This window comes from Crocuta crocuta, unplaced genomic scaffold (genome assembly GCF_008692635.1).
Source record: "Crocuta crocuta isolate KB4526 unplaced genomic scaffold, BGI_CrCroc_1.0 scaffold247, whole genome shotgun sequence".
Taxonomy (NCBI): domain Eukaryota; kingdom Metazoa; phylum Chordata; class Mammalia; order Carnivora; family Hyaenidae; genus Crocuta; species Crocuta crocuta.
The window spans coordinates 46,778-71,238 of NW_027531910.1; the positions used below are offsets into that span (position 1 = coordinate 46,778).

Sequence of the window (24,461 nt, forward strand, 5' to 3'; positions counted from 1 at the left end):
TAACATCCAGTACAAACTTTGTTGTATATAGTGGATGCTCAGGAAACGCCTATGGATTTGACAAAGTAGGGTTTGACACTATTTTCAGGCATAGAGTCAATTTGTTCTTACTGTATTAAAGAAGCACATTGATTTGTTAAGTAGCAGTAGTTACCATACTGAATATAGTAAATAAAATTAAATAGTCAACACTAAGTGACACCAAATAAAATTAAAATGGGAATCATTAAAAATATTCAAAATAAAAAATATTAGAGGCAAGACACTTTATCGTTACATAGAGCAAAATTACTTTATGATCAGAAAAGGAATATAGCAGAAATAAAATGATCCTTATGTTGGATTTTGACCTTTTTCTATTGTCAAATTCTTCATTTCAAAATAAAATTAAATACTGAAAATAGATAGCTAAACCTGCAAATATCTTAACAGTTTTGCTATATGTCAAAATTCAAATGAAAAATGAAATACATATTTTAAAAGCAGCACACATTTGAATCAGTTTCTCATATTCTTCTTAATCTGCCCATTATTCTTCTTAAACTTCCTTCAGTTCCCCACCCTCCCTTAGTTAGGTTCCTCATGATATCTTCAAAGCCAATAATATCTCATTCTCTCACCACATCCTTTATTCCTAACAGACATTGCTTGACTTTTTAAATATTTTTATAAACAGATTTTATAAAATTAAATATTAAAACAAGTAATCTTTTGATGGAAAACGATCAGTTTGCCATATAATGCATAACTGAAATGTGCTATAAGAATGATACTCTGGTGCCTCTGTGACTGACACACAAAATATACATGCTAGGGGAAGGAAAGGACACAGCAGCATGCAAACATGCAAGAATTAGCAATGCTGCTCTTTCAGCATAAACGCCCAATACCCACAGAACTCAGTAGTGCTTGTTCAACCTCAAAGTAATTAATCACAGGACAGGCCAGTGTAAAATGGACTATGGAAAATACTGAACATCATGGGACTTAATTTTAGTGAGATTCATGTACCAATTATATAACCACAGAATAATGCTTTACAATTTAGGACAGCAATAGAGATTTACATTAACTATCATAAGATAAACTAAAAATAACTACTATACGTATTGATGGATTTTGAGGTTTATTTTACTAGTATTTTTATTCATTTCTTGTCTGCAAAGGATAGTTCTAAGTTATCCCCGGTTAAAATTTAATTTTTGAGGTCCGCACCACTCAGACTGTGATAATATTCTTGTAAACCAAAATAAATGAATCAAAATTAGAGCACTGTGCCCAGTGGCTGCTCAGAATGTACACAGCAGAAAGCTGTGGCAGGGAAACTGGATAAAAGACAACAAGCAACTATTAAAAGTCCTTTAACATTCAAACAAGGCTTGAGAGTTAATAAAGACACTTATTTTTTATTCTTAATATTATTTTTTAAGCAAAAAGATAATTTGCGAGAAGCATAGTGGGGGCTTACATAACCGATGGGAGCTGAGGAGCAGGCTAGGGATAAAGGCAGGAGGCTGCAGGCTTGGTGGCTGGAAGCAAGATAACTGCCAGTATTATGTCTCTGTTTATCCTTAACGTGATAAACACAATATGTCTTATGTATGAGTTCTGAGAAGCAGAAATGTTAATGAAGAGTCTACAAAACCACCAAACAGGAAACAGCTTGAGCCCAGCAATGATCTCATTTACGTGCTTCAACGTAAGCACTGCTATTACCTTCAAGTCCTTACAAGAAACTTGCCATGGATATAAGACAAACTAATGTGTCAAACAGGTAATACATACAATGGGTGTTCTTAGGGCAAACGTTCTGAGGAAGGGATTGGCGAGGCCCTACCCACATGACACAGCAAGAAACTGTTCCAGTCAGACTGCAACAGGGGACAATGAATACCGAGGGTCTTTGGGCCACCAGGCACTACAGCTGGTGCTGGGATGCAATGATCAGAAGAGCATAAAAGATTCTTGCTCTGGCCTCAAGGGGAATCTCAAGAGCTCACACTTAGCCTCCATTTGCACAGCCTCCTTCAAAATACCTCGTGGCTATTCTTTCCCAACACTCTCCATGCTTGAGTCTGGTGGGTGTAGGCACCTCCTTGCTCCCACCACCCCTGATCTTCAAGCCAGGGGCCTCCTTCATTCCTGAGTCTCTCCTCTCCCTCACCAGCCATCCCACCACCCGCCTCAGATTCTACCTGGTGTGTCCCAGACATTCTACCTCTAGCAAACACTCCTCACACACTGGTCTTCTCTCCCTCATCTGCTCCTTGTATAGGTCAGGCTTTCGTTTGTTCTTCCGTAACCACTCTTCATGCCTCTTGGATCAATTATTTCAGTTTGAGCCTCCTTTCCCTTATTTTTAAAATGGAAATGATGATGATGATGATGATGATGATGATGATGATGATACCCATCTTCTAGGTGTCTTTAAAGGATAAAATGAGTTGATATACACAAAGCACTTAGAATAACTGCCTGTAGCACAGTAAATGCTCAATTAACGAAGTTATGATTATTGTTATTACTGACTGAGAATGCCGGAGAGAGGACGAGGGAGGAAAAAAAAAGGTTCAAGCCCCAAAACGTCATACCAAACTTCTAATACTAATTACACATACTGAAGTTATTTGTTCTCTCCTACCAGGCTATAAATCCATTCTGTTTAGAAAATAGTAGGAATAAATTATTAAATTTGAAAATAATCTATTTCTAATTACATATCATATTCTCTTTTAATAGTCTTTTATGCCATTTTCATCAAATAATGACTGAAAAGTTTGATTATAAAATACATGGAACATAGATTTTTTTAAATCATAGCTTTATCTTATTCTCTCAAAACTACATAGGCAGAGCACACTCAGGCTTTAATGGAAAATGATGCTCAAATATTTAACTTTCCAAAATGTCATATTTGAATCACTTTACCATCACATATGCGAAGCTATGTTAGACAGTCAAGACATCTGCTTCCTTGGCCAGAAACCGTAGGCGTTTATGGAGATTGAAGCTGGAGATAGCAAATGTTAAACAACAGCCCCCAGAAGCTGCGAGGTGGCCCGCAGCCCAGGGCTGCCCACACTGGGGCCCTACAACTTTTATGTCCCCAGTCAGAGCAGAGTGCCATAGGCAGGAGGGTAAGGGGCTGACTCTTCACACCACACACACACACACACACACACACACACACACACTCTAGATCATAAGGTCCTAATTTCTCCTGCTACCTCTGGTTCTATACCTCCTCATTCAACTTTATTCAACAGCACTTTGATGGACTTGGTTAGTCCTCAGCTAATCAGAGTCCTTCTCAGAAAAGTTCCTAGTGAAAGAGGCTGCAACACATGATACATAATCTTCAATTCCTTTTAAAGGAATTTTCCAGCTTTGAGATATAATTAACATTAACCCTGTGTAAGTTTAAGGTATACAATATGATGACTTAATACATACATATATCACAAAATGATTACCACAATAAGGTTAGTGAACACATCCATCACTTCACAGTTACCTATTCCTGTATGTTTGCATGTGTGTGTGTGCATGCACATGCACACACAGGTGTAAAGTAAGGACTTGTAAGATCTACTCTTTTAGCAACTTTCAAGTCTATGATACAATACTGTTAACTATAGTCAGCATGCTGTAATTAGATCCCCGAGCTTATTCATCTCATTACTGGAAATGTACACCCTTTGCCAACATATCCCCATATCACCCCCACTGCCCAGTCCCTGGCAACCACCATCCTACCCTCTGTTTCTGTAAGGGAAATTACACAATATTTGTTTTTCTCTGTCTGATTTATTTCACTTAGCATAATGTTCTCATGGTTCATCCATGTTGTTACAAATAACAGGATTTCCTTCTTTCTCCTGGGTACACACACACACACACACACACACACACACACACACACACACCACATTTTCTTTATCCATTAATCTGTGGATAGACACTTAGGTTGTTTCCATATCTTGGCTATTATGAATAATGCTGCAATGAACTTGGGAGATATCTCTTTAAGAGCCTGATTTCATTTCCTTTCAATGTATAACCAGAAATGGGACTACTGGATCATACGGTATTCTATTTTTTTAATTTTTTTGAGGAACCTCCAGGGGTGCCTAGGTGGCTCAGTTGGTTAAGCATCCAAGTTCCGCTCATGTCATGACCTCACAGTTCATGAGTTTGAGCTTCGCATTAGGCTCTCTGCTGTCAGCACAGAGTCTACTTCAGATCCTCGCCCGCCCCCCACCCTTCCCCGCTCTCTCTCGCTCTCTCAAAAATAAATACACTCATTTTAATTTTTTTGAGGAACCTCCATTATCATTTTCTGTAGTAGCTGTACCAATTTACATTCCAACCAGTGGTGCAGAAGTGTTCCCTTTTCTCCATATCCTCGCCAACACTTGTTATTTCATGCCTTGCTAATAGCCATCCTAACAGGTATGAGGTGATATTCCACTGGAATGGAATATGCAAATGGTTTTGATTTGCATTTCCCTGATGATGAGTGATGCTGAGCTTATACTTGCTCATGCTCATGTACCTGTTGGCCATTTGTCTATCTTCTTTGGAAAAATGTCTATTTAGATCCTTTGTCCATTTCTTAATCATAGTATTTATTTATTTTTAATTTTACTATTGAGGTGCATGAGTTCCTTCTATACGCCTTAACAGACAGATGTGTAAATATTTCTCCTATTCCATAGGCTGTCCTTTCATTCTGCTGATCTTTAATTAATTCCTTGAGAGAGACAAGCTATGGTTTTAAGGTTTCAGAAAAGGGTGAAACTTGAATATGAATTTAGGGAGATGGCAGAGGATAGACAGGATAAGACTTTAAGAAAGACTTCACAGTTGGTTGTGATAAACCTTGGAACACAGGGTAACCTAAGAGGTGACTAAGAGGTTAGGGTGGAAACACTAATCATTAGTAAGGCTGAGATATGGAAAGATCCCCAGGTGTAATGGAGTATGTTTGCAACATCAAATGAACATATGGGGGAACAAAGGTGAAGATCGATGATAGTAACACAGCATGAAGCCCCACTCCAGGAGTCCGGCAAATATGCAAGTGAGGAGCTCTGGAGGATCTAAGCAGGGGAGTGAAAGCTAACCATGAGTCATTTGCACAATAGTTTGCAAAGGGATAACTAGTAGAGGAGAAAAGTTAGATGGCTACTAGAATGTTCTAGGCAAGAAGGTAGGAGGCATCAGATTCAGAAAAGTAAAAGATGGGAAAGGAGAGAACCAAAAAGTTATTCTGACCCATCAAAAGCCTGCAACCAGGTGAGCCCAACGATGAGCCTTTATCTCTAACCCGCAAGAGACAGAGATAAGAGCCAGGCAGAACATGACCAGGTGAAACAGCTAATGCTCACAGAACGTCGACTGTGTTTCAGAAACAGTGCTTACTACATTATATGCCTTATCTTATTTAAACTCTATATTAAGCCCTTCTGAGAGTTGTGCTTTATAATAAACAATTCACAAATGAAAAAACACAGGTTCACAGAAGTTAGATGACTCACCTGTGCTCAGAGAAGAGCTAGCAAAGAGGATGAATATCCCAACAAATATTAATTAGAATAGCACCTATTTTCTGGGCACTCTGGGAAACAATGGTGAACACAGAGACACGGTCCCTGCCACTGTATTCAAACTCAGACCTGAATCCTAAGCTCTTCCCTTTCTTCCTTCCACCACTGATTTACACTCAGAAAAGAGGTCCCTGTTCTGACTCAGTTACAGCATTTGACTACTGCCATGTTGTACCTACACTGCTGATATTAAACCTAATTTTTATTTTTTTTAACTCATTATTACTTGGCTGAAGAAGGTTTTCACTTTTTCTTTTAAAATGTTGATAATCACAGGAAGCTACAATACTTTGTGTGCTACTGCTCATTATTTACATTTTAAGTGAGAAAAGCTGATGCCAACTCTCGGATCAATGTAAAGGATCAGTTTACATCAAAACTTGGGCCTTTGCATTCTTGCAGTACTGCCATTCCTGAATGAAAACAATTACTTTAGATTCAAATAACCTGCCAGATGTCAAAGTGCAAAGTACCACAGTCTAATTTATACCAAGGTACTTAATTAACTTGAACAGATGACACTAGAAAGACAAATCCATCAATAATTTGCATATCTTTTGTCCTCAGGATATTAAGAATTGAAATATACATGGAATTCTATGACAATTAGAAAACATTTCTTCATTCACTTAATAAATATTTACTGTGTACCAAGCCTGAGGCAACATTATAAATGTGAGAGATACCGAAATTACTATAGCAGACTGTTTCCAGGTGTTTCAATGTGGTACAGCATAAGACACAGGGAACACAAACATTAATTCTAGTTTAGCGCATGTGGTTGTTGGAAGGCAATTCTGAATGATTCTCTTGCATTTATGCATGTATTGTGAGTGAATCACAGGCTGTCCTTTGTTCTGAACTTTCTTTTCAAGGATGCTTCTACAGCAAACAGCTTGGGGATGACACACTGGTGTCTCTCTTTGGAATAAAGGGCAGTTTTGCTTGTAATCCTGGAAGACACAGTGTCTCTTTACAGAGCAAAGGATAGGCACGCTTACTGTCTAGAATAATGATTTGTCCCTCAAGAACAAAAACCAGACATGTTTCCTACCCATTTTGAAAGATTTGGGTTTCCTGGACTCAACAATCCTCTCCCATAACGTAGTTCATTTTGTGTGCAGTAACGGGAAGCTGGCCCTCTTCGTTTCACCTGCGAGAACTGAGGCTCAGGGAAAATGTGCAAATAAGCTGAGACTCACAGACTGTGGTTGCTATGAGTATTAAACTTTCCTTTATCTCTAACTTTGGAGTCTTGTACCTTCTACCAGCATCTAGTCGTAGGCTGCCTTGCTAGTATGGTAAAATCTCAGTATTGATAGTTTTTTTTAATATATTTAAAGTGTACAATGTAATGATTTGATACATGTATCTATTGTGAAAGGATTTCCAACAACAAGTTAATTGACACATCTAAACATCACATATTTCCCTCTTTTTTATTTTATGAGAACACTTAACTTCCATACTGGCTTAGCAAATGTCAACTATACAACACAGTATTATTATTTTTAATAAACTTTGTCAAATTGGTTTCTATACAGCACCCAGTGCTCATCCCCAAAAGTGCCCTCCTCCTCCATGCCCATCATCCACTTTCCCTTCTCCCGCACCCCCAACACCCTTCAGTTTGTGCTCACTTTCAACAATAGCCAAATAATGCAAAGAGCCTAAATGTCCATCAACTAATGAGTGGAAAAAGAAGATGTGGTTTATCTATACAATGGAATACTACTTGGCAATGAGAAAGAATGAAATCTGGCCATTTGCAGCAACGTGGATGGAACTGGAGGGTATTATGCTGAGTGAAATAAGTCAGTCAGAGAAAGACAGATACCATATGTTTTCATTCATATGTGGATCCTGAGACTTAACAGAGGACCATGGGGGAGGGGAAAGGGAAAAATAAAAAGGTTACAAAGAGGGAGGGAAGCAAACCATAAGAGACTCTTTTTTATTTTAATATAGTTTACTGTCAAGTTGGTTTCCATATAACACCCAGTGCTCATCCCCACAAGTGCCCTCCCTGTGTCCATCACCCATTTTCCCTTCTCTCCCACCCCCCATTAACCTTCAGTTCATTCTCAGTATTTAAAAGTCTGTCCCACATAAGAATGAAAACATGGTATCTGTCTTTCTCTGCCTGACTTATTTCACATAGCCTAATACCCTTGAGTTCCATCCACGTTGCTACACATGGCCAGATTTCATTCTTTCTCATTGCCATGTAGTATTCCATGGTATAGATAAACCACAATATAAAAGATTCTTAAATACTGAGAATAAACTCAGTCTTGACAGTTCTTGACAGCAGGTGGTTGCAAAAATGGCAATAAAGTTATTCCCTTTCGGCATCTATGCCCTTTGGTATACACTCTCTTTACATTGACTCTGGGCTTAGCCATGGGACTTTCTTGGCCAATGGGACATCAGAAAACATGACACAAAGAGAAAACTGAAAAGTTCCTATACATTGAGACTTACCCTCTTGCCGATTTTAGACCTTAGCTGTCATGTGAAAAAGCCCAGGCTAGCCTGTTTGTGAGAAATACATGTCCAGTGTTCCCTATAACCCCAGTCAAGAGCCTCACAATCACCAGACCTGTGAACAAGGCCAATTTAGGTCATCCAGCCTCCAGCCAACAATCCAGTTAACTGCTGATGTGAGAATGAATCCAGCATTGGTCATTAGAGCTGACAAACCAGAGGAACTATTCAGCTTTTAGGTCTGGGGGTCACAAAAGCTAACAAAAGAGGCAGAGTACAATGCAAAAAATTACTTCTAGTATAATATCTATATTACAAATTCCACAGAGCTTGGTCTATGTCTAGTTAAATACTGTAACTCCATCACTCAACACTGTACCTAGAAAAGAGTTAAAAGTGCCAACTGTTCCAGCTTTGTTTTAGTTTCTCCATATGAACACTGATTACAAAGTCAATTTTCATCTCAAGAGCAGGTTGTGGGCTTGAAGGGGCAGTGGATGATTTTAGCAGGTCACATGGTTAAAGAAAAAAAGCATAGCTTTTTGTACTCAAGGAAACATGCTCCACTGTGTGAAAATCAGCTCTTCTACCTAATATCTGGCAGTCTTTGAGTGGGTTATTTAAACATACTGCACTTCGCTTTTCTTATCTGCATCACGGGAATAATGAAACTTTCTTCACGAACTTTGTAACATAGGTGTTATAAAGGAGGCACTCTCCATGTAACCTACCAGAGTCTCAGGGGCATTGTGGTAAAAGAGATGAAAGACTGGGGGTGGCATCAAACACTCTTCAAGGCCAGCAAGTAACATGTACTTGCTCACATGCTTTCTCTCTCTCTCTCTCTCCTTCTCTCTCTCATTCTCTCTCTCTCTCTCTCACACACACACACACAAAAATTGTTCTCCAAAATTAAATTAAAAAGCCAACAAGTAGAGACCTAAGAGGAGAGAAGCTAAGTAATAAGAAGGGCTAAATTATGGTCTAAAGGAAGACAAAACTTATTACATTATATTATTATATAATGTGCACATGTTATATATTTATTTATTTTTTTTAGTTTATTTATTTTGAGACAGAGAAAGTGGGAGCAAGGGAGGGGCAGACAGAGAGAGAGAATTCCAAGCAGGCTCCACACTGTCAGCATGGAGCCTTACGTGGGGCTTGAACTCATGAACCTCAAGATTATGACCTGAGCCAAAACCAAGAGTTGGACCCTTAACTGACTGAGCCACCCAGGTGCCCTCCCCTCCTTTTCTTTAAATTTTTGAGACACACAGCGCGAGTGAACAAGGGGCAGAGAGGAAAAGAGAGAGAGAGTCCCATGAGGGGCAGAGAGAGTGGGAGACAAAGAGGGAGCAAAAGAGACTCTTGAAGCAGGGATAGAGCTCACCCAATGTGGGGATCAAGCTCACAAACCCTGAGACCATGAATGACCTGAGTTGAAGTCAGATGCTTAACCAAATGAGCCACTCAGGTGCCCTGTGTGTACGTATTATATAGAACCCAAAATATGTTGTTTGAAAAACTCCCTAAATGATATAACCTTTCCGGAAGATTAATGCCTGATGCTGTCGGTGTATAAAATGTAACACTATTTTAATGGAACTAAAAGGTCACTTTTCAGGGCACCTAGATGGCTCAGTCGGTTGAGCACCCGACTTCAACTCAGGTTATGATCTCACGGTTTGTGGGTTCAAGCCCCACGTCGGGCTCTGTGCTGACAGCTCAGAGCCTGGAGCCTGTCTTCGGATTCTGTGTCTCCCTCTTTCTCTGACCCTCCCCTGTTCATGCGGTGTCTCTCTCTGTGTGTCAAAAATAAATAAAACATTAAAAAAATTTTTAAATAAAAAATAAAAGGTCACTTTTTAGATATTCTGCTATATATATATTTAGATACATTTCGAGTATCCCTCTTGATCTTCTATATTACTGAGTTTCATCACATTTAAAATCCTTTATAAAAAAAGACTTTCTTTTATGATTTGGCACTTTTGAAAATTTTTTTACTTGCCAGTTGGCAACTGAGTGCAGATGATATTGTCTCTTAAACATTAAAACCAAGATTATTATTGGAATTATTCAAATCAAACCAACAAATTGCCTATAGGCCTAAATTGGTTTCTATAGCACTTTGAGACCTTGGCAAGAGAAACAAAAAATTTCACAATTAATTTCTATTCTCAATTCTATGAGATATGCATATAAAGTCCTTTTTCTACCATTTAAATCATAGGAAGCACTAAATAAGTGGCATTTAGTTAGCTATAGCCATACTGTATATTTTAATCTTCAAAAAAGCAATAAACACAAATTGACATGGATGGAGCTAGAGAGTACAACGCTAAGTAAAATAAGTCAGTCAGAGAAAGACAATGCTATTAGTATATGGTTTAACTCATATGGGGAATATAAAAAACAAAACAAACAATCATGGCGTGGGAGGGGGAGGGAGAGACACACACACACACAAACTAAGAAACAGACCTTAACTCTCAAGTACAAACTGATGGTTACCAGAGGGGAGGTGGGTAGCAGGCAGGGATGGATTAAATAGGTGATAGGGATTAAGGAGCATACTTGTGATGAACACCTAGTAATGTACGTAAGTGTTGAATCACTATATTTTACACCTGAAACCAGTATTACACTGTATGTTAACTATACTGGAAACAATAAAATAAAGCAACAAACACACCACCGTATCTCATAAGCCACTGAAAATCACACTCTAAAGTTCTACTAAACAAGACCACAGACCTTCAGCAACACACACTTATCAATCAACCATAAACGTCCACTAGGCCAACTGTATCTGTCTCTGGAGCAAACAGTTAGAAAGCATTAAGACCAGAACATGCATAGAAAATAAAAAATCAGAAACACCACACAGATTTACGAACATTTTAAATTTTAACAAATTGTTTTATAGATTGTCCTTCTGACCCTGGATCCAGATACACCCTGTCCCCCAGTTCACACTGCATAATGGTGCACTACAGTGCCACACTGCCTTATGGTGGTAAAGTATCAAACACCCCTCAGCTCAGAAGCCAAAGAGAGGTCTGCTCTCCACTAGAGGGACATCCAGGTGACCAGGCCAGGGAGGATCCTACTGGAACCCCAACCTCATTCTGCCCAGGAACGGCCCCCAACATTCACAACTCTGGTGACTGTCATCTGACTGATGGATGAAGGACAGTTCAGGAAACTGTTTTAACAAACTACCCCAACTTACCCGGAAATAGTCGCTGCATGCTGCGAGGACTGCCTTGTGAGCATGGAATTTCTGTTCCTCAGCAATCAGGGTGACATCGCAGAGGATGCCGTCACTTCTCTGTTGATTCAGCGCTGCCAAGACACTATCATTGTGAGATTCCGAGTGGCAGAGCCTCTGGCCTGTCAGCATTTCTTGAATACTACGAAAGAGAGCAATAGTGTCAACATGCTTCCTCTCCCCAGCCCCTGCTGCCCCTGGTACCCCCTCACTCCTTCACCACCCCCATAGGGAGCGCAGATCCCAGCACACCACGGGAATGTGTCCTTCGTGTTTCCGTTTCCCTCCATTCTACTATTCCTCTGCTCTCCTTTTCTCTAATTCTCTCTTTTCCTCACCCCCTCAGGGTGTCTTTCTCTTTCATACTAGTGCTTCTCTTTCTAGATTTGTGGGGTTTTGTGTGTCCATCTGTGTCTGTATAAGGCCCATGCCTGTGGCCCTGTGAGCCTCTGATTCTGGCCTCTGTCCCCTCTGAGTGCACAGCTTTCTCTGGATGTGTGTATATATGTGACTCTCTCCTCTCTGTGACCCCCTTCCTGAGTCTCTGATTCCTTCTCTAGCTTTGTACCACCCATGAGGGATTGGTGCAAGCTTAGCACATGATCACCACCATCCACTGATCTAGCACAGAATCCACAGGACCTACAAGACTCATCAGAGATACAGGAAGTTACTAAGTCTCCACAGAGGTCATGATACTATAATAAAAAATAAAACAAAACTGACTAAATGTTGATCAGAGACAAAAGGGATGCCACTGACTATTCCATGTAAATGGCAATGAATAAACAGCAAATGACTATTAAACTTGGGAAATCATGTATAATGGGGAACATCAAAAAAATCATAGTAAATGAAAAAAAAATCTAAGGTTGAAAATAAAAGATATCTATATTATCAGCCGTCAAGCTCTTTATGTGGTCATTGTACTAGATTTAGAAATGACCATACAGTTTTATTTGCTGTTCTAGTTTTTTGAAACTGCTAAATTTACTCATTGTGAAAGTTAGTCCTTCACTCCTTACCCTATTTTAAAATATTCATCCTATATCCTTTTAGAACTCATAGGTCCGGGGCACCAGGGTAGCTCAGTCAGTTGAGCCTCTGACTTCTGCTCAGGTCATGATCTCACAGTTTGTGAGTTTAAGCCCTGTGTAGGGCTCTGTGCTTACAGCTCAGAGGCTGGAACCTGCTTCAGATTCTTTGTCTCCCTCTTTCTCTGCTCCTTCCCCATTTGTGCCCTGACTCTCTCTCTCACTCTCAAAAATATAAAACAAACAAAAAACTCCTAGGTGAAACCCCAGATCTTCCCAAAATAACATGGAAGTAATGCCATACATTGAATATGTAGACACCTCTGAACAATTCTAGCCTAGATCTATGAATACAGTCTCTGCTGTGCTCTAAAATCTCAGAACTGGCATCGGACCAGGATGGGCTAGGGGCACCAGTCACAAGTTACTCCCAGAATGAGAACAAGGGCCATCAATCCCTGTTTCTGGCCTTCAGACTCCTCTTGAAGACTGAGGATCGTCTCTCCTATCCTGACAATTGCTGCATCCAATTCTTCCTTCCAAATGTGAAAGAACGGCTCAGGGAAGCCAGGGAGTCACCCCTGGCCTAGTGTGCATGCTAAGTTGAGTTAACAAAGCTCTGCCCAGCCTGCGGTGCCAGCTGGCTGGTAAACCGCAGGTCAACACAGACCGCACCGCTTCAAGGTGAACCAAATGCTCCCCATGAAATGCAGAGTACAGCTTGTAAGCTTTATTGGACATTTCTGACTGGGGAACCTCAGAAACATCAGAACTTCTGAAAGGAAAAAAAAAACTTGACAGGAGGTGATGATATAGGAAGTTCTCGTGGGAAGGTGGGAGGATTATTTTCAGTTGAAATGCAGCAGTGAGTTTTGAAATGGTTACTGTCACCGAATCTTCATCTAGCAGCTCTAGCTATCGGCAGACATTTAAAGTCAGTAACTGAAAACCACATTCAGGAGCCTAAGTAACTTAACACAAATTTCTATGCAAAGCCTAGAATGGAGATGAATTAGCATTACTCAATTAAAGAAATGAGGAAATACAATAGTGATAGAAATATTACATCAGCTGAAGTAAAGCTTTAGGATAATTTCTGAAAAATCTTTCCTTAAAGGATGACATTTTTATGCATTTTACAGTCTTCCTATGTTCCGTGAATGGTTCTTAGTGATTTATAATTATTAATTCACTTAATCATCATAACAACCCTAGGAGACAGGCACTATTATTAACTCTATTCTACAGGTGAGAAAACCAAGGTCCAAGATCATGCATTTTGAGAACCTATTGCCAAAACCGCAATGATGTAATTCAGCCTCCTGCTTAAAAAACAAGATAAAGATAAAACAAAACAATACAAAACAACAAGGTGCGAAGATCTAAAAAAAATCTGTAACTGCAGGGGTAAAAAGTCACAAAGCCTATCCTAACTTTATATTTATATTATGCATAGTTATCTTAAAATCAAAGCTGCCTTTTAAAAAGAATACACATGAAGATAATAACATGAAATAGTGATAAGAAATATCTAAAATCAGGCTTCAAAAATATTTATCTTTGCACTGCAACTAAGATAAATTTGGGGATAGAAAAACAGATTCCAATTACTACTTATTTAAAATACTCATAGACCATTTATTTGATACATTCATTTCTCTCTTTTAATATCACCTAAAATGCTAAGTAAATGTATTTTAAAATTTCATTTGTATAACAGTAGAATATGTAAAAATAATTGCCTTCAAGTGTTTCCTTACTCAATTCCCAAATGTAGTGCCACAATTTATGTCCTTATCAAGACTGAATCAGTATTTGCATTTCAGATATCTATTGACAGTGAATACATCTTGCCAGGGAAAGAGCAGCTGTAAACCGAAATTTGGCAAAGGATAAAGGGCTCAGCTCTGAAACAATGGTGATGCTGCATAATTTCACAGGATCATTCAGCTGGGCTTGAAATATTCAAGCTTAAAGAAAACAACATGCTAAATATTTAAAGCAACACTTGGCACAAGATTCCAAATATTTTGGAACCAATATGTTAAGAATCTTTAAAAGCAGAAACAAATACTCCAACATTTGGCAAGAAATAAAGGCCTATTAATCAACAAGTCTTTATTGTATTCTGAAAGTAACTTCCCACTCAACTCTCAGATATGAACCTGCAAGAGACTTCAACCCTCTAAATGTTAAGGCATGAATGGCCATAGAACACAGCTGGAAAGAGGCAGGCCCTTCTCATGAAGTCAATAATCATAAACAAGGAAGGAGGTGAATCAGAGACCATAAAGTACCAGGTCTGAATTAAGACGGGGAGCAGATATATGCTTGCAAATGGCCACACTGACATCTATAATTTATATCAAATTGGCCCACTAAGCTTCCCAACAATGCCCCTCCATGATGTGGGAAAACAATGAAGAAGGAAGGAAAAGAATATTCCCAAAACTTTCTAAATTACTGGGGGGAAAAAACAAAACATGAGACATATTTCAAGGTCTTCCGTGGAAGCAACGTTGCCACCTTAAAACTCACAGGTAAATGCAGAAGGTGACCTGGCTTCTCCAGGGCAGCCCCAAAAGTCTTTCCTCTAGAAAGACAGAGGATCCCCTAGAACTACACTGTCCAATACAACAGCCACGAGCTACAAGCAGTTACTGACCACTGGAAATGTGGGTAGTCCAAACTGAGGTGTGTTGTAAGTGTAAAATGCTCTCGATGTCAGGTGTAGTATGAAAAAAGAATGCAAAATATCTCATCAATATTTTTTTTTTAATGTTTTATTTCTAGGAGAGAGAGACAGAGAGAGAGAGGGAGAGACAGTGTGAGCAGGGGAGGGTCAGAGAGAGGGAGTCACAGACTGAAAGAGGCTCCAGGCTCTGAGCTGGCAGTCAGCACAGAGCCCAATGCGGGGCTCGAACCCACGAACCGCGAGATCATGACCTAAGCAAAAGTCAGACGCTTAACTGACTAAGCCACCCAGGCGCCCCTCTCATCAATATTTTTATACTGATTACACGTTGATACAATAATACTTGGGGTATACTGATTTAAAATATACTAGCTATATTTATTTTACCTGTTTCTTTTTATTTCTTTTAAATGTAACTACTTGAGAATTTTAATTATATATATGGTTTGCCATATGTTCCTCTTGGACAGCGTACAAGTTCCCAGGGGACATGTCCCTCATTCCTTTCAACCTGAATTCTGTAAGTTTTACAGGGCACAGCCTCTGCAGGTACAACACGGGAAACCCCCACACTCTCTGAGAGGCAGACTGCTCCTTAGTGATGACAGGATGCGACCGTTTGATTGGCCATATGTCAGCATTCAGTAACAGAGATAAATAAATGAGGTCTCACAGCACAGGACTATTCATGACATCAAGTCTGTAATGATCATTCTAGATTTGACAGCAAAAACTAGAAATCAAATGCCGAACAGGATGCTGATAACATGGTACACCTACTCAGAGTGAAGCTCTACCATAGTGCAAATCACGATTTGTAGTTGATAGTGTTAACATGTTTGATCATAGAACTCTCACTGGGTCTCATTTTCATAAAGTAAATTTCGACTGAGTTTACTAAGTTTTTAAGATGTAAATTCCACAACAGCTATCTGGTTAAACATTTGCATTTCAAATTTTAAAATTCAAGTCAATTTCTCTATCAGCGCTTACCTCCTATTTAGATATACAAAAGATATGCAAGTAGTTTTCAAGTGAGGCTACCAATAAGATATCGCAAGCAGTCATGAGGCATAAAGAGTTTCATTTCTTAAACAGACTACACAAAAAAGAAACAACTGGACCAAAAAAACTAACAGTACTAGAATTATTCATGACTACCTCAATTCAGTCTATTGATGAATTATCAGGTGAGTACCCTAATCACTTTAATTCCATGGTCAAAATATTTCTATGCAAATTAAATACATTAATATTAAAACAGCCCTATTAATTTAAGTGAGCGGGCTATTAATAACTCCATAATGGAATTTAATTTTCTTGTTTATACAACACTTTATAATTTGTAAATACTTTAAAATTAATGCTAACAATCATGATTATTAGAAGAATGTTGAGAGTGTTTTGAGAATACATATCACGCACCCCAAAGCGACTGCTTTAAAGGGTGAAGAGTCATAATTACCATAAATATAGTTTTCTGATTCTTTTTTAAATCATAAGAAGTATTTTTTATTTTAGATATGCCAAATTAAAAAAAAAAAGATAGTAAGTAGTATCATTCAGAGAACCATGAGATGTATCTAGGTTTGACCCGTAAATAGATCACAGTGGTTAAACCATGTGCTAGGACACTAAACTCACACACACTCTAGCTGGTTTACTTAATTCCTTCAAATATGTGTTGAGCCTTGCTCCGCACTCAGCCCTGGGATGTGCAGGGTGACTATTTCGGGGCTCACTACACCAAACAAGGAAGCATCCTACAGGGCCAACCTCAGGCAGCGTTCAGACGGCATTCTCCAGCTGGGTTCCTCAGGATCTCAGCCTTAGCAGTTTGCAAGCATTCCAGCTGAATAAAGAGACAAGAAAGAAAAGCACAGTGAGCTAAAGGCAAAAAAAAAAAAAAAAGTACACTCTGGGCCTTCATGATGTGAATGCTTTAGAACCCCAGCACCTAGGGGAGTTTTATAGTCCAGATTCAACATTTTGAGTGAATGCTCTTTAATAAGTAATGGTCTGGCATGTTTTTTTATGTTTTTCCCCCCATTGGAATTTCAGTAAAATGTGTCTGAAAACCAGTAATAGCTAAATTAAGAGTTACAGTAAAAATTGAAACATCAGATGGCCAAAGGGAAAAATCAAGATTTAATAAAATAAAGCTACAAAAGGTCTAAACCACAAATACTAGTTGATTTGTCCTTTACAGAAATTTTACTTTTCTTCCAAACATGAATATTAGTGAAATTAAGTTAAAATCGAGTATGTCTCGGCTAAGTATCTACTGAAAGATAATTTTCTATCAAGGAGAAGATTTCTTTTTTTTTTTTTTATTTTGCCTACTTGTTTTATTTTATTTTATTTTTTTTTATCAAGGAGAAGATTTCTGAAAAACTGATGAAAAAACTACATCTAGAGAGTGAAAATTACTAGGAAATGGAAAACAGATTCTTACAGCAGCTTTAGGATTAGCACTGGAAATATACAATAGAATGAAGTTGTCAGGCTTGAAATAGTTCCTTGGTTATATACTCATTTAATCCCACCCTCCCCCCTACCCTGTGACCACCCTCCCACACTTTGTTCTCAATCGCTGATATGACTCTAAACAGACAAGTAAATTATCTGAATAGTCTGGGACGTGGTCCATGACTACACTTTATAACTCTCATTAGAGGGTCTAGCTCCTGTTTTCTAATATATTCAAGTTGTAACATTAATTCCAATCTGGATCATCTTAAACAGGCTCCCTTCTGTCTCAATTTTATTTTGAAAAGTGATAACAGGGTAAAAATATCAAACTGCACCTATTTATGCTGATTTGTATAAAAGAGGGAGCTATGATTTCCAACCTAACTAAAATATAGTATTTGTTATATTATATACAAACCTACAGTTGGTATGGCTGTATAGTAATTCATGTGGATATATCATAATTTCTTTAAATATTCCATTGTTCCTGAACATCAAGTTGTTTTGAACATTTTCATACAATTATAATTTTTTACTTCTGGGTTTAATTATTGAAAATAGAATGTCTAGACTTTCATTTATTTCTAATTTAAGTTTTGACAAACCTAAAAATGAGCATCATTTTCAACTGATCCAGTATGAGCAGGACAGAGGCTAAGAATAATTCAAGGCATATTGTTTAATTAGCTGAAGATTTTCCTAGCAACCTATCACTGCTACCGTTTCTCTCCAGAATCTAGGTTATAAACTCCAGGCTCTTACAGGCTAATGCAAACAGTAACGGAGATGGACACTTGAGCTTTACAATGGCAAAAGAACCTTTATTATTACAGCGAGGGGGGAGAAATCCTTAACTTTCTGACAGTCTTATAAATGCTCCCAATAATGAGACAAATGGAGAACAAGAATCCTAAAAGTTAAAAGAATCCAAAATTAAAGGACACATTTAACTTGATATTTTTCAGATTCCAAACATAATTAAAAATCATAAGATAAATTAAATTCCCTTGCTGTTTGGAGGCCAACTCACTAAATTAGCTCTCCTCAGAAATTATCTAATTAGAATATGCTATACGCTACAAAGTTTAGTGAGATGGATACCATTTTAAAGGCGAATTAAAATGACCTATATAATTCATTCTTGAACCTTAACTGTGATACATGCCATGGGCTCTAAGCAGTTTCCTCATGTAAAAATAGTAACACCTACCTCATAGTGTTGATGCGAGGATTAAACAAATTGCAATTCTCAGAAACTACCTGTCCCATGATGTTAGCTGTTATTATTATTGTTGTTGTTTCATTGTTACTTATGATTATTGTTTTAATACAGGAGAGAACTTGGCTCATCCTGTATAATCATGGAAGGAAAGGGACTTCCCTGAGGATAGATATCCAAGTTGATCTCTAAAAGATAATTATTACCTGGGGGCGGGGTGGGAGGAAGAGTGGTTGGGAGGTACCCTGGGCAGAGTCAAAAGCCTGTGCAAAGGTCCTAAGGCAGAGAACAGCAGGGCCTATTAGAGGCCAAAGGGTAGACCACACAAGCAGTATTAAGAATATGGGTCTCAGGGTGCCTGGCTGGCTCAGTGAGGGGAGCATGTGACTCTTGATCTCAGGGTCATTAGTTTGAGCCCCATGTTGGGTGGAGAGATTACTTAAAAAAAAGAGAGAATATTGGTCTGTATCCTAAAATCAGTGGGAGTCCACAGAAGGTTTTAAAGAGAGAGACTTTTGCATGATGAGATTTGCATTTTAGAAAGATCTCTCAGGCTGTGGTTTGAAGTTTATTGGAAAGAGGCCAGAGTTCCCAAAGGAACAAAGGGAATTTCCAACTCTTTGGCTGACCCTGTAATGGTAATCACCATTCAATTTCAAGCAATCAGCCTTTTCCTAACATCAAAACCCCTCTGTTTCCTGTCTGAGGGATGGCATCTACTTGTCCTCATTAGGTATTATCCTGACCAACCAGGCCAAGTACTTGTCCCCTGGGTCTTATACATGGCTAGTACTAACTCATTAGTTAGTTGACACTGAATTCTCTGTTCAGGTGGGTTCAACTCTCCCCTTCAGTGGTTGATAAGTTCAATAACGGTGTCTAAGGAGAAATCTTAAGGAGGGAGAAAGAGAGACTGAGAGTCAAGTTCCCCAACTCACTCCACCCCAAGTAGTCTCCTCACATGCATGAACTTGGTATTTTTGTAGAGTGCACACCTGGTATTGTACCTGCCGGGTCTCCCACAAGGTTCTGTTGGCAATCAACCACCTCCCATCACCAGGCCTTACCTGACTGGTCTAAGAATCTGGACCTAACGCAAGCTAAGCCAACCAGAGCCCTTCTCTGAGATTTGGAATTGGAATCACCAGTCTCCAGATCAACTGGACTGCTTACTTGCAAAGAGAAAACAATACAGGAAATGATGTTTGTGGATTTTTTATGCTAATCCTATCTCTACTTAAAATTTTGATATTTTGTTTATCATCAGCTTGAAATATTACATTAAAATATTTATTTTGAGAAGATGTGGTATATGTATACAAAGGAATATTACTCAGCCATAAAAATAATGAAATCTTGCCTTTTGCAATGATGTAGATGGAGCCAGGGAGTATTATGCTAAGTGAAATAAGTCAGTCAGAGAAAGACAAATACCAACTGAAGGGCTTATTAATTTCAACCATCAGATTATATCAAGTTAATATGTCTTTTCTTTTTAAGTTTATTTATTTACTTCGAAAGGGAGGGGCAGAGAGAGAGAGAGAAAGAGAATCTCAAGCAGGGCTCCCCACTGTCAGTGAAGAGCCCAATCTGAGGCTCGATCCCATGAACCATGAGATCATGACCTGAGCTGTTATCAAGAGTCAGACTTTTAACCAACTGAGATATGCATGCACCCCTCAAGTTAATATGTCTTAAAATGAGGGGTGCATGGGTGGTTCAGTCTGTTAACCATTCAGCTTCAGTTCAGGTCACAGTTTCATCTCACAGTTTGTAAGTTCGAGTCCCGCAACTGGCTGGCTGCTGTCAGCATGGAGCCAACAGAGGGGATCCTCTGTCCCCCTCTCTCTCTGCCTCTCTCTCACTCTCTCTCAAAAATAAATAATTAAACATTAAAAAAATATATATATATAAGTAAATGTTACTCGGAAGCATAAAATAATTAGAATACATGCAACAGTCCCAATCATTATTTTATTTATGTATTACATATGGTGGTAATTTATCTTTAATTCTTATTATTTCATAAATTGAAATATTTCATATTTCTAAAACCAGTAAATTAGTATACTTTTCACACCAGTACATCACTGTATGGTGTCTAAAAAATGACATTAGAAATCCCTCTAGTCTAAAAGACAAACATTTAAGACTACCCCACTAGCATACTTTCCTACATGGAATATTCACCCCTGAAGTTTAACAAGATGCTTGTTCCCTTTCAGAGAGTAAAGATAACTAATCTCTCCCAGCAATAAAAAGAAGTGAGATGATCTAATTGTAATAGAAAAAAAGCTTCAATGTGTGATTAGTTTAACACCTAAATAAAAATTTAGCTCCAAAGAACAAAATTGCCCCATTTTTACAAAACCCTTTTAGTATATAAAAGACTTATGGAACATATTCCTGAGATCATAACCTTAAGACCTTTCTATTAAACAATTGCAATGATGTTTTAATTAAAAGTAATTTGAAATAGGGACACCTGGGTGGCTCAGTCCATTAAGTGTCCAACTCTGGATTTCAGCTCAAGTTATGGTCTTACAGTCCGTGAGATCAAGCCCTGTGTCAGCTGTCACCACAGAACCACTTAGGGTTTTCTCTCTCCCTCTTTCCCATCCTCCCATCTCAAAATAAATAAATAAACTTCAAAAAAAAAATTCACAGGTGTCTGGTTGGTTTAGTCGGTTTAGCATCCAACTCTTGGTTTTGGCTCAGGTCATGATCTCACAATTGTGAGATTAAGCCCTACATCAGGCTCCATGGGGACACCACAGAACCTGCTTGGGATTCTCTCTTTCCCTCTCTCTCTCTCTCTCTCTGCTCCTCCCATGAATGTATGTGCTCTCTCTCTCAAATGATAAATTTTAAAAAATAAATAATAACTCAAAACGATAACCATTTTACCTACTATCATGAGTCAAAAGCTTTCTCTGACTGCTATTATACTAAGAAGTACTTTACATGCATGACCTCATTTAATCCTCACAATAACTTTATGTGGATGATACTATTATTGTGACTTTACTGACAAGAAACCTGGGGTGTAAGTAACTCACCAAAAGTGACAGGACTGGAGAGGAATTGAGAGAGTCAGGGATCAAAACCTAGTCTCATTGATTCTAAAGCTTGTATTCCTAATTATACTGCTCCACTCCCAAACCTTATTAAAAAAAATCACAAAACTCCTTTTAATAGATATATCTAAAATCAAAATGTACAGATTAAATGGAAATTATAGAAGACATATAATCAGTAAATTCTTCTTAACAACATAAGATATAACTATGCATATAATGATAAAAAGAGTTATAATGCTATGAGAGGGGGATAAGAGTTAAATATCTCTTGCAGATGGATCTCACCTAAGGTTGCCAGGATACACAACCAGTATAAACTGGCCCAGCACAATAATCCCAGATAAATAGATATTGACAATGGGAGAGAGCAAAGTCTTTAAATTATGGAACACACTGAATCATCCATTGTTTTCAATATGCTGACAGACATGTAACCATGTCTCAAATGGTTGGGAAAGGAGAGCCAATATCCATGAAATCTATGAAAGCGCATTCATGCAGCAAAGTTTCCAGGTCTTCTGTACTATTTAACATTTTACACATTTGAAAGCATCTAGCAGAGTGCTTGGTACACGGTAGTGCTCAATCAACATTACTTTGGCTCTTCTTCCCCACCTCCTGAATGGAAATATCCTGGATGGAGGGCATGCTCTACAAAGGCGTAGATAAGAGCACGGCTGGAAGTAAAACCGAACACGTTGGATGACACAGTCAGCCTCAGGTAGAATCTGACAAGATGAGGTTCACAGGACTCCAGAAATGTTCCTATATTTCATTAAAAATTAATTATCAGGGTGGAAGAAGTATAACTCAAGAGTCACATGAGATTAAGAAAAAACCCTAGGAATTTGTACAACTATGCAAAGTTGTCACAAGAGCATGAAACAGAAGACAATTCATTAATATTTTCAATACATAAAATATTTACACATCAATAAGAAAAAGATAAATAGCTTCATAGGAAATAAAGAACAAGGGAGCTTAAACAGGCAAATCACCAAAGTAGAGATATAAAGGAACAGTAAACATAAAAATGTTCTCTCTGGTTAGTAATAAAAATGTAAACAAATCAACAATAAGATGTCATTTCCTTCCAACTGCCTTGGCAAAGAATGACAATGGTTAACAGGAAAAAGGAAAATGATGTTTTTATACACACAGGTGAGTGTTTAAGTGGGTATTCATTCCAGGGGGCAATATGTAAATATGTATTAAAGGCCTTAAAAATGGGCAAAGCCTTTGATCTAGAACTTCCACATCTAAAAACCCACCCTATGGAAATAATCAGGTAAGTGTGCAAAGATATATGTTCAAGGAGGTTCACTGGAGTGTTGTTTATATGAGCAAACAATGGAAGCAATCTGTATGTTAGGAAATGAGTTAAATAGTGTATATCCTTCAATGGAGAACCAAGCAGTAACTTAAAATGATAATGTAGAGGGTGTCTGGATGGCTTAGTCAGTTGAGCATTTGACTTGATTTCCACTCATGTCCCAGGATCCCAGAATCATGGGGTTGGCATGGGGTTGGGCTCCAGTGAGCATGGAGCCTGTTTTAGATTCTCATTCATTCTCTCTCTCTCTCTCTCTCTCCCCTTTTCTCCCCTTCTCTCTCGCCTTCCCTCCCTCCCTTCTCCCTGCCCTTCTGCTCATGCTTTCTCACTTTAAAAAAATAAAAATAAAACGAAATGATGATGCAGATACTTATTTTTTTAATGTTAATTTATTCTTGAGAGAGAGACAGACAGACATACAGACAGAGCACGAGCAGGTGAGGGACAAAGAGAGAGGGAGACACAGAATCCAAAGCAGGCTCTAGCACAGAGCTGATGTGGAGCTTGAACCCATAAACCTCAAGATCATGACCTAAGCCAAAGTCAGACGCTTAACCAACTGAGCTACCAGGCACCCCAATACATACTTATTAACATGAAAAAATACTTACATGTTATAAGAGAAAACCAAGTAATAAATCAATACATATTGTGTGATGCAAAACTGCTTTTGTAAAAATACATATTTTAGATATTAATAATGATTACTGTCATGTGCCATATTTTAAACTTTTGGTCATCCACATTTTCTAATGTTCCTACAATAAACATGAACTTTGACGTGCATAATTAAAAACAAGGGTAAACAAGTAAAGAAGGTTTCCATCTGTGTCCCCATCCAGTACTTACTAGACATAATAACTCTAGGGAAGTCAATGCATTCCAAGACACAGCTGCTTCATATATAAAATTGGGAAAATAATAAATGATACATATCAGGGCAAGAATGGGACTAAAACCTTTTAAAAGCAAAAGCACTCTGAAACTATAAAGCACTTGATAAACACTGGCTGTTATTACCAGCTCACAGAAAGTCCAATAAAAGACAACTCATCAAGAGATTAGGGGAAGAAACACTGATAGACTCTCAGGTGATGTGAGAAGAATAGGGGAAACACTGGTCTTCCCCACCTGCACAGGCCCTCTTGTGTGTGGCAATGCAGTTGTTCCTCAGGGCCACGTTCAAGTTCAAGGGAGGCCATGGTTATGATGAACGTGGTAGCACTTAGCAAGTGTCCAGCATAGGAGGTGCTTT

At 38.4% G+C, this 24,461-nt stretch overlaps 1 protein-coding gene across 1 annotated transcript in view; it reads right to left on the reverse strand.

Annotated features, from left to right (window-relative positions):
- LOC144240388 (kelch-like protein 32) overlaps positions 1 to 24,461 on the reverse strand; it is a gene marked incomplete at its 3' end in the record, with an annotated part of 90,498 nt that overhangs the window by 30,718 nt on the left and 35,319 nt on the right. The window contains exons 2-3 of the mRNA XM_077774692.1: positions 16,879 to 16,954; positions 11,335 to 11,515 (exon numbers count right to left, since the gene is read on the reverse strand). Of these exons, the coding sequence (XP_077630818.1) occupies positions 11,335 to 11,515; positions 16,879 to 16,901 (204 nt within the window). The remainder of the gene's footprint in view (positions 1 to 11,334; positions 11,516 to 16,878; positions 16,955 to 24,461) is intronic.